The 14,598-nt window shown below is 32.7% G+C and overlaps 1 protein-coding gene across 50 annotated transcripts in view; it reads right to left on the minus strand.

Annotated features, from left to right (window-relative positions):
* cacna1da (calcium channel, voltage-dependent, L type, alpha 1D subunit, a) overlaps positions 1-14,598 on the minus strand; it is a 174,670-nt gene that overhangs the window by 56,647 nt on the left and 103,425 nt on the right. For 19 of the 50 annotated variants that reach the window (XM_073915661.1, XM_073915655.1, XM_073915654.1 and 16 more), the window contains 13 exon segments: positions 14,320-14,545; positions 12,712-12,919; positions 12,516-12,636; positions 10,580-10,664; positions 9,773-9,806; positions 9,653-9,683; positions 9,440-9,566; positions 7,976-8,105; positions 6,628-6,687; positions 3,164-3,270; positions 1,763-1,850; positions 922-1,029; positions 341-393 (listed from right to left, as the gene is read on the minus strand). In XM_073915661.1, coding sequence (XP_073771762.1) covers positions 341-393; positions 922-1,029; positions 1,763-1,850; positions 3,164-3,270; positions 6,628-6,687; positions 7,976-8,105; positions 9,440-9,566; positions 9,653-9,683; positions 9,773-9,806; positions 10,580-10,664; positions 12,516-12,636; positions 12,712-12,919; positions 14,320-14,545 — 1,378 coding nt within the window. 50 annotated transcript variants of the gene reach the window in all.

The raw sequence follows: 14,598 nt of genomic DNA on the forward strand, positions 1-14,598 counted from the left end.
TTCAAGGTATACTAGAAACATACAAGGAGGTATGTTGAATGAAGTTGGAGCTAAAGTATGCAGGACACAGGCCCTCCAGGACCGAGTTTGGACACCCCTGGTGTAGACCATTTCAGTGTGGTGATGACATTGGCCCATAAACACTTCTTGCTTCTTGTTAAACTATTTCATAACTATAACAAGAGGGAATTTAACCATAGCTTTACGTTACAACAGCTATCACAACAATATTTATCAATTTTTACATCCCTCAAAATGGCCTGTAGCAGAAATGCATGATGTTAAGTGCAGCTACTAATTGGCATAGGAGATGCTACACAATATATTCAACTTGACTCACTTGCACTCCTCTGGGCTGGACTTGGCCTCATCGTTACAACGGTAAAACTTTCCCTGAAAAAACGAATGCATGCTTATTCATAAAATCCAAAAAATTTATTTAAAAATTTCAGGAAAATCATCATGTTAGAATTATTTCTGAACAATCACTGGATTAATGATGCTAAAAATTACATTTTCCATCACAAACAAAAAAATGGGTAACACTTTATTTTGATAGTCCATTTGAGTATTAGTAGACTGTCTGCTTAATATCTGTTAATATTGCTATTTTAACTGACTATAAGAAACTTTGCCAGTACATTTAAACTTACACTAATCCTAACGCTAACCCCAACCCTAACCCCAACCTAACAGTCTCCTTCTAATCTAATGACGTCTTATAAAATAAGAAACTTGAATTCAACAAACAGACCATCAAATTAAAGTGCGACTAAAACTTTTATTCTAAAATAAATCCAAATACAAAACAGTTATTTTAACTGTAATAGTATTCTAAATATCACTGCTTTTTACTGTCATCTTATTTTTAAATGTGAGATATATGTGAGAAATTTGTGGGAAATGTGAGAAAAAAAGTACCTTGAAGAGCTGGACACCAATGCAGGCGAACATAAACTGCAGCAGAGTGGTGACGATCATGATGTTTCCTATAGTCCTGATGGCCACAAACACACACTGGACCACATGCTGCAGAAGGTAAAGGTTGAAGGTCAGAGGCGGTCAACATTTAGGATGATTAAACAGCTGGTCAAAAATGTATTTACTACAGACTCCATTGCATAGGATAAAAACAATTTCCCACTCTAACTGTCTAACTGTCCTAGCCCTCATACTTTTTGGTCCCACATTTTCTTACATCTTTCCAGAATCTTACGTAAAGATGTTTACCCCCATGTAACTGCCATTTTCTGTGAGGTATGGTGATAATCACCTGTCCAAAAATAAACATGTCTGTATTGCTTTTACATCTCTTTTGACAAAATGCCTGAAGTTAATCAATTGGAAATAATAATTCTCTCCCGCTTTTAAACAATGGGAAAAAGTTGCATTACAGTTTTTGCATTTGGAAAAAATAAGACTCAATTAGCTTCGGGGCCTAAGTTCACCACTATTTTGCATCCTATTATAAATGATCTTCAAAACCATGTTTATATGGACAAGGACATTGTGATGTAAATATACATTCTCTGGCGTTTGCTGGAATTGTGCACCTTTCTTCTATTTTTTTCTTTAGTTTTTTTTTTTGTCTTTTTTCTGTACTCTTTTCATGTACATAATGTTATGTTATGGTAAAATATGCTGTAGTGTAAATCTATGTCATTAAACAATATGTTAAAAAAAATGTCATAAAGGCAAATAAAAATTATTACATTAAACTTTTCATATACTGGAGAGCATTAGTAAGAAAGTAAAGCAGAACCTTTAGTCCTTTAGCTCTGTTTATGGCTCTGAGTGGACGCAAAACTCTCAGAACCCTCAGAATCTTCACCACTGAGATGGCCGATGATCTATGACACACACAAGCCATAATGTTACAAAACAGAAGAAGAAAAATGTAGTGAATAGAAAGATACTGTTTAATAAAATATTGATAATTCATTCATTCATTCATTTTCTTGTCGGCTTGGTCCCTCCATTAATCTGGGGTCGCCACAGAGGAATGAACCACCAACTTATCCAGCACGTTTTTACGCAGTTGATGGCCTTCCAGCCGCAACCCATCTCTGGGAAACATCCACACACACATTCACACACACTCATACACTATGGACAATTTTGCCTACCCAATTCACCTGTACCGCATGTCTTTTGACTTGTAGGGGAAACCGAAGCACCCAGAGGAAACCCACGCAAACACAGGGAGAACATGCAAACTTCACACAGAATTGCCAACTGAGCCAAGGATCGAAGCAGCGACCCAGCGACCTTCTAGCTGTGAGGAAACAGCACTACCTACTGTGCCTCTGCTTCGCAATATTAATAATAATAATAAAAATATTATTAATAAAACATTTATTATTATTATTATAATTGCTAAATACATATTTTACACAAAATAAAAAAATGACTATTGTTATAATTTGCTGTATGGTAAAAAATAATTATTTATTAAAATAGATATTTCAATATTTTATAAAACAAAATTATTATTTTTAACTTTTTTTAAATTATTAAATATTTTATTAAACATTAAATATTAATATTAACTATTTTATACTTGCATTTGAAGAAAACCCTAAAATAATAATATAATAATAATAACAATAATAATATTTTTGTTATGATGATGATGATCATGATTATTATTATTATTATTATTATTGTTGTTGTTGTTATTATTATTAATAATAATTATTATTATTAATGGTTGTATTTATCTATAACAATAATAACAATAATATGGATAATAATATTTATTTTACTATTAATTTTCATATTATTATCATTATTATTATCATCATCATTATTATTATCAATGATTGTATTTATTAATAATAATAATAATAATAATAATAATAATTATTATTATTATTATTATTTTTATTAATTTTCTTCTTCTTATTATTATTATTATTATTATTATTAGTAGTAGTAGTAGTAGTAGTAGTAGTAGTATAGTTTTTTATCAGTGGCTGAAGTTTATATTATTATTAATAATACTAATACTAATACTACTACTACTACTACTACTACTACTACTAATAATAATAATAATAATAATAATAATATAAACTGCAGCCACTGGGATTTAATAAAATGTATTTGGCCACATATTTTATTTTACACTGAATAATCTTTCATAAACATAAGCATCACTCACTGAATCCCGAAGGACACGAGCGAAACTCCGACCACCAGCAGATCTAGAAGATTAAAGTAGTTCCTGCAGAAAGCACCCTTATGGAGAAAAGCGCCATACGTGGTCATCTGGCAACCGCAAGAAAAAGAGCAGCGGATTACACTTTGACAAAGAGAACACGCTCAGACACACATAAGCAGTGCACACAGAAAACACACTTAGTAATTCACTCCTTAATATCACTCTTTTTAAGGGTGGCGTGCTAAAGGCGAGATCCTAGCTAGTGCTAACTCCGCCAAACCCTCACGGCTTCAGTCAACATGAATGTAGTAGTAAGCTCTGTTTCACAATCCGCCACTAGGAGGCCTGGCAATAAAACATGCTGTTTGTTGCCGAGCGCTGAAAATGCCTACCTTATGACAGAAGAAGTCAGGATTGACAGAAAGAAAACAGGTCATAGAGCAAGAGATGGGAGAAAAAAGTCAGAAAGAAAGGAAACCTGTCTGTCAGGCGATCTGAAATGAGAACTTCCCTTACTGTCACATTCATGTGAGCCGTTGTTTTTTTGTGTTTTTTTTTTCTTTAAGAACATTGCGCCCTGTTCCCTCGGTAAAGAAAAAGAAGGGGAAGAAGCTCCAACTGCAACTTCATATTCAGCAGGCAGAGAAAAACCAGCCAAAACTAAAACAAGTCGCTCCAAAATCATGAATGCAAAAGGAGTCGTTTGCTGAATGTATATGAATGCAGATGCAACCATGCTAAAAAGGCAAGCACTGGGTTATCCTAATGTCAGCAGCTGATCAAAGACCAGTTGGAGTAATGTATGTAATTGTAGGTAAAGCTTTAACTAGTAAATTTGTAGTTGATGGTCCACGATCAGCATTTATAAGATTCTCTCCATAAAATCAGTGTTCAGAATGTAATACTAAGCACCGGATACACTGTAAACTGCCTAATAAGAGCCTTCAATCATCTAATTAGCACAGATTATTTCCTACTGTATATGTTTTTAGTTGACAACAGCTAATTGATTTTAAAGGGATACACCCAAAACTAAACATTCTGTCATCATTTACTCACCAAACCTGTTCTTCTGTTGAACACTAAAGAAGATATTTTGGAGAAAGATTGGAAACCTGTAACCTTTGACTTCCATAGTTTTAGTTTTTTCCTACTATGGAAGTCAATGGTTACAGTTTTTTTGGCATTCTTCAAAATATTTTCTCTGATGTCCAACGGAAGAAAGAAACGCGAACAGGATTCTAACAAGTGAAAAGCGAGTAAATTGTTAGTTTTGAGTAAACTAAAGCAACAAAATTAGTATTGTCATAATCATACAAGAAAAATTGTGATAGTAGTATGCCAATTACACATTTGGCAAATAAAATGAGTATTTGCAAAACAGTAGCATTGTTTCTGTGATGAGTTCTCTTTAAAGTCTGCATAAACCGGAAGTTGATGCTGACTATTATTTCAGTATAATGATGCTTATCTGAACAATTTTATAGTCTGACTTAGAATAAATTAGATCTGAAAGTATGTTATACATGTTTATTTGAATATCATTAATTTAAAAAATGATATTAGCCCCCTGAATGATTAGCCCCCACTGTTTATTTTTTTTCCCAATTTCTGTTTAATAAAGAGATTTTTTTCAACACATTTCTAAACATAATAGCTTTCATAACTCTAATAATAACTGATTTATTTTATCTTTGCCATGATGACAGTAAATAATATTTGACTAGATATTTTTCAAGACACTAGTATTCAGCTTAAAGTGACATTTAAAGGCTTAACTAGGTTAATTAGGGTAACTAGGCAAGTTTGGGTAATTAGGCAAGTTATTGTATAATGATCGTTTGTTCGGTAGACTGTCTAAAATATATAGCTTAAAGGACCTAATAATTATGATCCTAAAATTATTTTTTTTTAAATATAAAACTGCTTTTGTTTTAGCCGAAATAAAACAAATAAGACTTTCTCCAGAAGAAAAAAATATTATCAGGCATACTGTGAAAATTTCCTTGCTCTGTTAAGCAAAATTTAGGAAATACTTTATAAAAATATATATAGTACAATTTTTAGATTTTTTTTAAGTGAATAAACACTACAACTACCAAGGTGGTCATTTTGACAGTTTTTTTTTATTGGTATTAAAATTAAAAATACAAAAAAGTTCTGATTATTTCTACCTAGAACTACCATATCGGTCAAAATGACCCCGGGCATTTCAGTGTCTGCTCCTTTTCAACATTACTTGGGTTCTTCTGTTGCCTAGCAACTTCCTGATAACAAAAACATAACTTAAACAACTTTACTTCACATATGTTTATTAAACAGTTTATTTAGCGCTGTAAAAAAGCTTCTCACCTGCTTGTGATAGTAAAAATTAAATTAAGGAACTGACATTACTGGCTGGTCAAATGTTAGCCTAACTATACATTCATAGGCTGTATTACCGAAAAGAACACTTTTATGGTGATAACTTAATTAAATATGATGACAGACATTCCAAGCTTAATCTTAATATCCAAGCTTTAAATGTAAACATGACTTGACAATATGTCATCTTATATGGGAACGGATATGGTAGTTAGAGAATTCTGGTAGTTCCAGTGTATTAACTTGCACAGATTACCTTAAGACTTGCAATGAGCGCTAGCAAAATAAACATTGCAAATACTGATTTCATGTGGACTTTAAACAGCATCACATTTCAATTAAATGATAAACTGGAGGACTAAAAGTGTCAGTGTTATTCTAGTATGATATTCTGAACACAGCCAGAGAGAATTCACTGCCTCTTCCTGAAATAACAGCCAGCTGAAGCTGGACCTGTGCTCTCCCACACGGCGCTTGAGGTCACATTGCATTGATATGCACTCAGCCAAGGGGTTTGAACCATGTTCTGTCCAAGCATGGTTGTATTTGCCCCCTCTTTTATGGACTGGAAACGGGCCAATCAGTTATGAAGGCATGAGAGAGGCAATGCTGTTTTTCATTTCACAAAGAGTTGCATAGTTTTATCTTTTCGTATTTTTTTCAACAACGTTTTAGTTTCACAGACACTTCCTGTGTGATTTCTCCAGATCTCTTTTCTTAACCCCACTTTAACCAATCAGGGTTGACTTCAAGCCCTGTCGTTCTCCCCAAAACAAAAGTGAAAACCTGACAACTCTTGTGCTTTGATGAGGATGTTCGGAGACTTTTTCTTTGAGTCATTTAGTAAAAGAGGTGCTATGGTTTAAATAATAGAAAGAAAAGAGATTGATCAAGCCAGGAAGTACTGAAGTAGCAGGTGACACACATGGAGATAATGCAGCCAGGCCTGTGTGCCGAAAGGTTACCTTTAACACGATCTCAAATGTAAACATACTAGTGAAGACATAATCTGCATAGCCTAGGACCTGGAATAAACCAGACGGTTACAGCGTTACTGCACATACACCACACACAACACCAGCACAGGCAAGGACATTTACCTTTAACACGATCTCTACAGTAAAGATAGCCGTGAAAGCATAGTCAAAGTAACCAAGTATCTGCAAAGAGCAATATACATGTTTAACAAAAAGAAAATACATCATTGTTTATCATCAGATTATATAGATTTAGATGTGTAGGTTTATCTTTGATTAATTAATCCAGGGTGTACCAGTGTGTCTTTTTTGGTAACACCACAAAAACAAGTGTTTCAGTAAAGGTAGATTCCTTAGTTTGAAAGAAATAGGTTAGAAAACATAATGACAGGAAGGAATAACAGAAGCACAGAATAAATATTACCAGATTTTCTGGAAAATTTGCCTCAATAAAATCATATTGTTGAAATAATTACAGTTTTTTTTTCAATTACAGTTTTTTTTTCAGTCATTATTTTGTAAGACAAAACTAGCAATTACAATGTTTTTATTATTTTAGACAGAGCCAAGATACAATAGGTTAATAGTAGCCCTAAATAAAACTGTACTGTCGTTTAGCATTTAACAGTATTCGAAAAAGAGCAAGGCAGGAAAAATCTAAGTATAATGTAAAAATATTCAATATAATTCAGTATAAACAAGATCACTCTGCACTTTTTGTCCATTACATAATGTAAAGCGGAGCAGATCTCAGATGGGGAACAAATAAACAAACATAACTATTCCTATTCTAATTCTATTCCAGAAAATATGGTAGTCACAAACAAATCCACTAATATAATCAGAACGGTTTTAACTTTATCTGTAAATGCGTTTGGAAACAGTTATTTAAACCATTAAAAGCACTATATATATATATATATATATATATATATATATATATATATATATATATATATATATATATATATATATAATATAACATATATAATAAATGTATAAATAAATAAATAAATAAAAATAAAATTATAAACAAATAAAGGATAAAAGTATAAATAAATTAATAAAAGTATAAATAAATAAATAAATAAATAAATAAATAAATAAATAAAAGTTTAAAAGTAAAACATATATACAACTAAATATAAGTATAAATAAAAATAAATGAAAATATAAATGTGTAAATAAATAAAAAAGTTAAAAGTAAAAGTAAATAAATAAAAATAAAATAAATAAAAATATAAAAGTATAAATAAATAAAAGTCTAAAAGTAAGCTAATAAATAAATAAAAAGTATAAAAGTAAAATAAAAATAAATAAATAAATAAGTAAAAGTTAGTTAAATAAATAAATAAATAAATAAAACATTTCATGATGGCAATATTTAACTAAAATATTGTTTTAGTTCAACTATCTATGAAATGGTTTGGACTTTACTGTATAATCTTGGCATTACTGTGGTAATACTCACAATATTCCTAGCAGAGAAGTTTCTGATTGGATCCTCAGCAGCCAATGACGCTGAGCTTAGCATAATGAACACAAGGATGAGGTTGGTGAAGATGTGGTGGTTTATCAGCTTGTGGCAGGCGACTCGAACTCTAGAGAGAAACAAACAGAGACAGAGAATGACTTAATATGTTCAGGGTTTAGAAACCTTTAATGTGTCAAAAAAGAATAACAATAGAATAGGTTGACTGCTGACTTTTAAAAAATAAAAATGTTAATTCTAATCCATTTTTTGTCACATGTTCTGTCCAAACATCTAAATAATTTACCATTTATTAATATTACAGCATATTCATTTTAAAGAAATAATGCATTTTTAGCAATTGTGTAATTTTCAATATTCTTAGATCATGCTTCTAAAACCATAACAAAAATATATCATAAAATGCCAATCCTAAATTAAAATATTAACTTACAAATTGCTTCAACGTCAATACATTTTCAAATAAATCAATGAATTATCAAAAACAATTTTCAAATTAAATGATAAAGCAAAAAAAGAAATAAAGATAAGAAAAATAAAAAACAGTAATTTTTAATGATTTCAATATTCTCAGATCATGCTTCTAGAACTCTACTACAATATGTCATAAAATGTAAATACTGAATTAAAATATTTAACTTACAAATTGCTTAAACATTAAGAAATTTTCAGGTTGATTAATAAATTGTCAAAAATTTATTTAAAAATTGAACAATTAAAGCAAAAAAGAAATATAAATTAGAAAAATAAAAAATAAGAATTTTCAATATTTTTTATACTCTCAGATCATGCTTCTAGAACTACAAAAATATATCATAAAATCTTTAATTACAATATTAACTTACTAATTACTTCTACATTAATACATTTTTAAATCTACCAATAAATTATCAAAAATAAATTTCAAATAAAACAATTGAAGCATAATAGAAATAAAAAACAAGAAAAATTAGTAAAATAAAAATTATATTTTTCAATATTCTTGGATCATGCTTCTAGAACTCTACAAAATATATCATAAAATAAATACTAAATTAAAATTTTTACTTACAAATTGGTTCAATATCAATACATTTTCAAATAAATCAATGAATTATTTAAATAAAAAATTCAAATTAAACAATTAAAGCAAAAAAGAAATAAAAATTAGAAAAATAAAAAACAGCAATTGTCAATAATTTCAATATTCTCAGATCATGCTTCTAGAACTCTACTAATATATATATATAAATCCTAAATTACAATATTAACTTACTAATTACTTTTACATTAATACATTTTCAAATGTATCAATGAATGATCAAAAATAGATTTCAAATAAAACAATTAAAGCATAATAGAAAAAATAAAAATAAAAATAAGATTAAAAAGTCTGTAAAAACCTTTTACAGTGCATTTGTGTTTCTTCTAGTTTTGTTAATGTTAGATTACAGTCTCACATACGGGTTTGTGTTGCTGAAGATGAAGAACGCACTGCCCTCTGGGATTGGAGTGATCTTCTCCTTCTTAACAAGCTCTGAGATCTTTGGACGAGGCCCTGCAGGAACATCTGGCTCTTCTTCATCCTCCTCTGTTAATACAGACACGATGATCAGGACAAAAAAAAAAAAAAACATTTCAATCTTTGTGTAATTACATGCACATATAGTTCTTTACCGGCATTATCCTTCTCATCCTCCTCTCCAGCCTGAAACAAAGAAAACCACAGCTGTGGTTATATTTTAATACAAAAACGAAAGCACTTGAAAAAGACTCAAACAAACATGGATTAGCTACCTTGGCTTCATCTTCAATTTCGTCGATTTCATCACTTGAAAAGAGACAAGAAAACAAACACAGTGTAAAATTCAGCATAAAATCAGCAGACGCTAGATTGAGACCCTTATTGACTACGTCTACATGGACATCAATAATCAGATTCAAGACAATACTCTGATTAAGAGTCAACCATGTAAACAGCGATGACCTTAATGCGGCTAAAGTCATAATCAAACTAAACAGAAATCAAATTAAGACATGTGGAGTATGCCAATTTTAGTCGCACTATTGAAGTGCAGTACAGACATGTAAACGCCGCAATCAAACTATTACTGTCATGTAGGATTTTTGCGACAGGATAGTCTAAAACACACGGCTGTTTGACACTATTCTCTGCACCTACTGAGTCTGTAAAGGACCACAGACACCTGCATCGCGAAATGCAGAGGGTTTTTTCCCCATACAGCGTGCGGTATCAAATTCATTTAAAACAACACTCTTCCAGCAGTTCATACTCGCATCCGATATCTCGTTCGTCACGGGGCATGCATGAAATGATCCTGAATGAAAGTGAAACTGTCGAACTGGAGGTATAGTAGACAACTTAAAAATAAATCACCTTACATGCAACTCAAGAGGTGAACGTGTGATGACGCAATGACGTTAATCAAACAATGTGCTATAACATGTCAAACGGGAAAACAACTCATGTAAACACCTTCATCACATTATCCTCTTACTCAGATTATGACAAATAATCCAATTACTGATGTCCATGTAAACATAGCCAATGTCTGATTAAATGGACAAGGTTTTATAATTTACGGTTTCTTCGTATCGTCCGTGTTCAGAGACTCTGCATCAGCAAGATTGTCCACAGCGATAGCCAAGAACACATTCAGGAGAATGTCTGTGTGTCATCATTTAGGGAAACAAATTATTTAGGAATAAAACAAAATTAAAGATTAGATACAGTTGATCACAAACCCGCTTTGTTAATAAGAAAGATGTCAAAGATATAATAAATTAACCCTTAAAGACCAAGACAGCCGCCCGCGGCTAAAAATAAGTATTGCTCTGAAATGTTTAATAACTTTTGATCTGCTGATCCGATTCATACAATTCAAATATTGGCATAAAGTAGAGAATTTCAGCTTTCCAGCGCTGTAACACATTGCATTCATAGACTTTCAGAGGCTCTGGAATCAGTGCGGTTACGTCATCAAATTTTGACAACGCTGATTTGACAAAGAAACGCTCGTCACTGTGTCTCCGGACAAACCAGACATGATACATTGATGCATTGTCCCTCCTCCATGCCCAGATTGGTTCAAACTCGCTATCTCTCAACCAATAATCATAGGTTTAGCTTTGTGGACCAACAATGAGCTTTTTGAACAACACGGAATGACTAAAATGACTAAAAAACAAAAAATATTTTAGACTGGACCTTTAAATGATACAGATTGAAACTTCAGGTTCTCCTGTTTAAAATAATATATGACACTTAAGGCTGACTGCTAAAATAAAAATAAAACTGCTTTTAGGTCTTTAAGGGTTAAGACCCAATCCCAATTGTACCCCTTAGCTCTTCCCCTTACTCCCTTAAAGAGAATTGAGACACCCCTACCCCTTCACATGAATGCAAAAAATGAGGGGTAGCTACCCCTTGATTTACACGTTTACGTAAAGAGGTAAGGGTGTCTCAATTCTCTTTAGCTTGAAGGTGTAGGGCTAAGGAGAAGGGCTAGGTAGCCTTTGAAACTGAGAGTTTCCAGGACCCGATTATACAAGCCGTAAAAATGTCCCCGAATACACCAGCCACAACAGCAACATGGCTGTACACGCGAGACAGGAGATGCACAAATTTGTGTTTTTTTTTGGCATTATTAATTTTTTACAACAAACAAGCATATGTTTTAATACATTCATAATGGCATTCGTATTTTACAATCATGCAATAAAAAAGCTAATAATAATTTAAAATTTAATAATAAATTAAAATGTGATGTGCTCTGATTTTCTGGTTCTGGTCAGAACACTGGCCGCAGCGTTCTGGATGAGCTGCAACTGTCTGACTGTCTTTTTTGGGAAGGCGGGTGAGGAGTCCATAACAGTAATCCACCCTGCTGCTAATAAAAGTATGAACAAGTTTCTCTAAGTCCTAACTGGAAACCAAGGATCTAATTTTTGCAATGTTTCCAAGATGATAGTATGCTAATTTAGTTACTGCTTTGACATGACTATGGAAACTCAGATCTGACTCCAGAGTCACACCAAGATTATTGACCTGATTTATTGCTGTTTAATCCTTAGAGCCAAGGTACACATTCACATTGAGAACCTCATCTGTTCCCAATCACAATGACTTCAGTTTTCTCTTTGTTTACCTGAAGAAAGTTTTGCCACGTTCAACACAGCAAAGCAAAATTTAATTTGCAGCAACCTCACTTCAGCATTCACTACCACAAGATCTTTTAGACATCGAATTTGAAACAATAATTATTGTAAAATGTGCTATACAAATAACTTAAATTGAAAGCTTGAATTGAAAATACTCTAATATTTAATGCTCAATACATATTTTGTAATTATCAGTGTTGAAAACAACTATACAGTATCTTTTGATGGATTTAATGCACCCTTACAAAAGTACATTTTAATAAGAAAAAAAAGCATTTTAGATGTTGTTTTTTATATTATTGTTTTTATTTTCTGTTTCCTAGTTAACAGCAGCTGTCTGTTCTGAAGAAAAGGATACAGTTTCCACAGATGAAAAGGATGATGAAGTAGATGCACACAATCATTCCTGATGACGAAGGGCCGCCGTACGCCATAATTCCGTCATACATGACGGCATTCCAGTCTTCACCAGTTAGAATCTGAGAATCGCATACTTAAAGATGAGCAAACACACATCATAACAAAATAGATTCAAAGCTTTCAAAAAGACGCACCTGAAACACAGTGAGCAAGGCCTGAGGGAAGTTGTCAAAGGTGCTCCTCTTGGTTTGTGTCTCGTCAAAGTTAAACTTGCCGCCGAACACCTGCATACCGAGGAGGCTAAAGATGATGATGAAGAGGAAGAGCAGCAGCAGTAGAGAAGCAATGGACTTCATGGAGTTCAGCAGAGATGCCACCAGGTTACTGAGAGACGCCCAGTGGCTAAAGACAAAAAAATAAATAAATAAATAAAAAACTGTGAGAAAAAAGATTTGTTTTATACTCACATACTTACACGTGCACTTAAGCTCTAAGGATCTTCTGAATCATTTTGATCTATGAACTGTTAACTGTAGACTCACCCTGACTGGATGATTTGAATCTATGAATCGTTAACTGTAGATTCACCATAACCAGATAATATGAATCTGTGAATCAATAATTGTAGACTCACGCTGACTGAGTCATTTGAATCTGTGATTCGTTAACTGTAGACTCCCCCTGACTGAATCATTTGAATCTGTGAATCAATAATTGTAGACTCACCCTGATTGGACCTTTGAAACTGTGAATTGTTAACTGTAGACCCACCCTAACTGGATCATTTGAATATGTTAATCGTTAATTGTTAATTCATCATTACTGAATCATTTGGATCCATAAATTGTTAACTGTTGACTTACCCTGATTGGAGTATTTGAATCTGAGAATCATTAAATGTAAACTCGCCCTGACTGAGTAATTTGAATCTGAGAATGGTTAACTGTAGATTCACTCTGACTGAATCATTTGAACTTGTGAATCATTAACTGTAGACTCAGCTTGACTGAATGATCTGAATCTCTTAATTATTAACTGTAGACTCACTCTGACTGGATCATTTTTATTTGTGAATCATTAACTGTAGACTCAGCCTGCTTGAATAATCTTAATCTGTTAATTATTAACTTTAGACTCATCCTTACTGGATCATTTGAATCTATAAAAAATTAGCTGTAGACTCATCCTACCTGGGGATCATTTGAATCTGTGAATCTTCAACTGCTGACTCGTCCTGATTGGATCATTGAATTTGTGAATCGTTAACTGTGGACTCAGCCTCACTGAATCATTTGAATTTGCAAATCGTTAACTGTTGATTAAGCCTGACTGAATCACTTTTATCTGTGAATTGTTGACTGTTGACTCACCCCAATTTGGATCCTTTCAATCTGTATTTGTTACTCATAGATTCACCATGACTGAATCAATTGAATCTGTGAATCATTAGGTGCATTCGACTTGAACCATGGCTGCAGCCGGTGATCAAGAGATTGATAGAGGGTAGGCTCACCCTGATTTGTATCAATTGAATCTGTAAATCGTTAACTGTGAATTCAGCCTGACTAAATCATTTGAATCTGTAAATAGTTTGTGTAAACTCAGCCTGAGTGAATCATTTAAGTTTGTGAATCATTAACTGTTGACTCAGCCATACGGAATCATTTGGGTCGATAAATTGTTAACTGTTGACTCACCCTTATTGAATCATTTGAATCTGTGAATCATTTACTTTAGACTCAGCCTGACAAAATCATTTGAATCTGTGAATCGTTTAACATGAACTCAGCCAGATCCCTTACCGTGTAACTTTAAAGATCCTGAGAAGTCGAACACATCGAAACACTGAGATGCCGAGGGGTGACATAATCTCAAACTCCACAAGGATGGTTTCAGTGATGCCTCCACACACCACAAAGCAGTCAAAGCGATTAAAAAGAGACACAAAATAGGCCTGCAGGCCCAGACTGTACATCTTCACCAACATCTCACACGTGAACATGGCCAGCAGCACTTTATTAGCCACATCTAAAGGAGGAGAAGAACCAATGAATTATTAAAAATAGTGGGATTAGGAAGCA

The sequence above is a fragment of the Danio rerio genome, chromosome 11 (genome assembly GCF_049306965.1).
Source record: "Danio rerio strain Tuebingen ecotype United States chromosome 11, GRCz12tu, whole genome shotgun sequence".
Taxonomy (NCBI): Eukaryota; Metazoa; Chordata; class Actinopteri; order Cypriniformes; family Danionidae; genus Danio; species Danio rerio.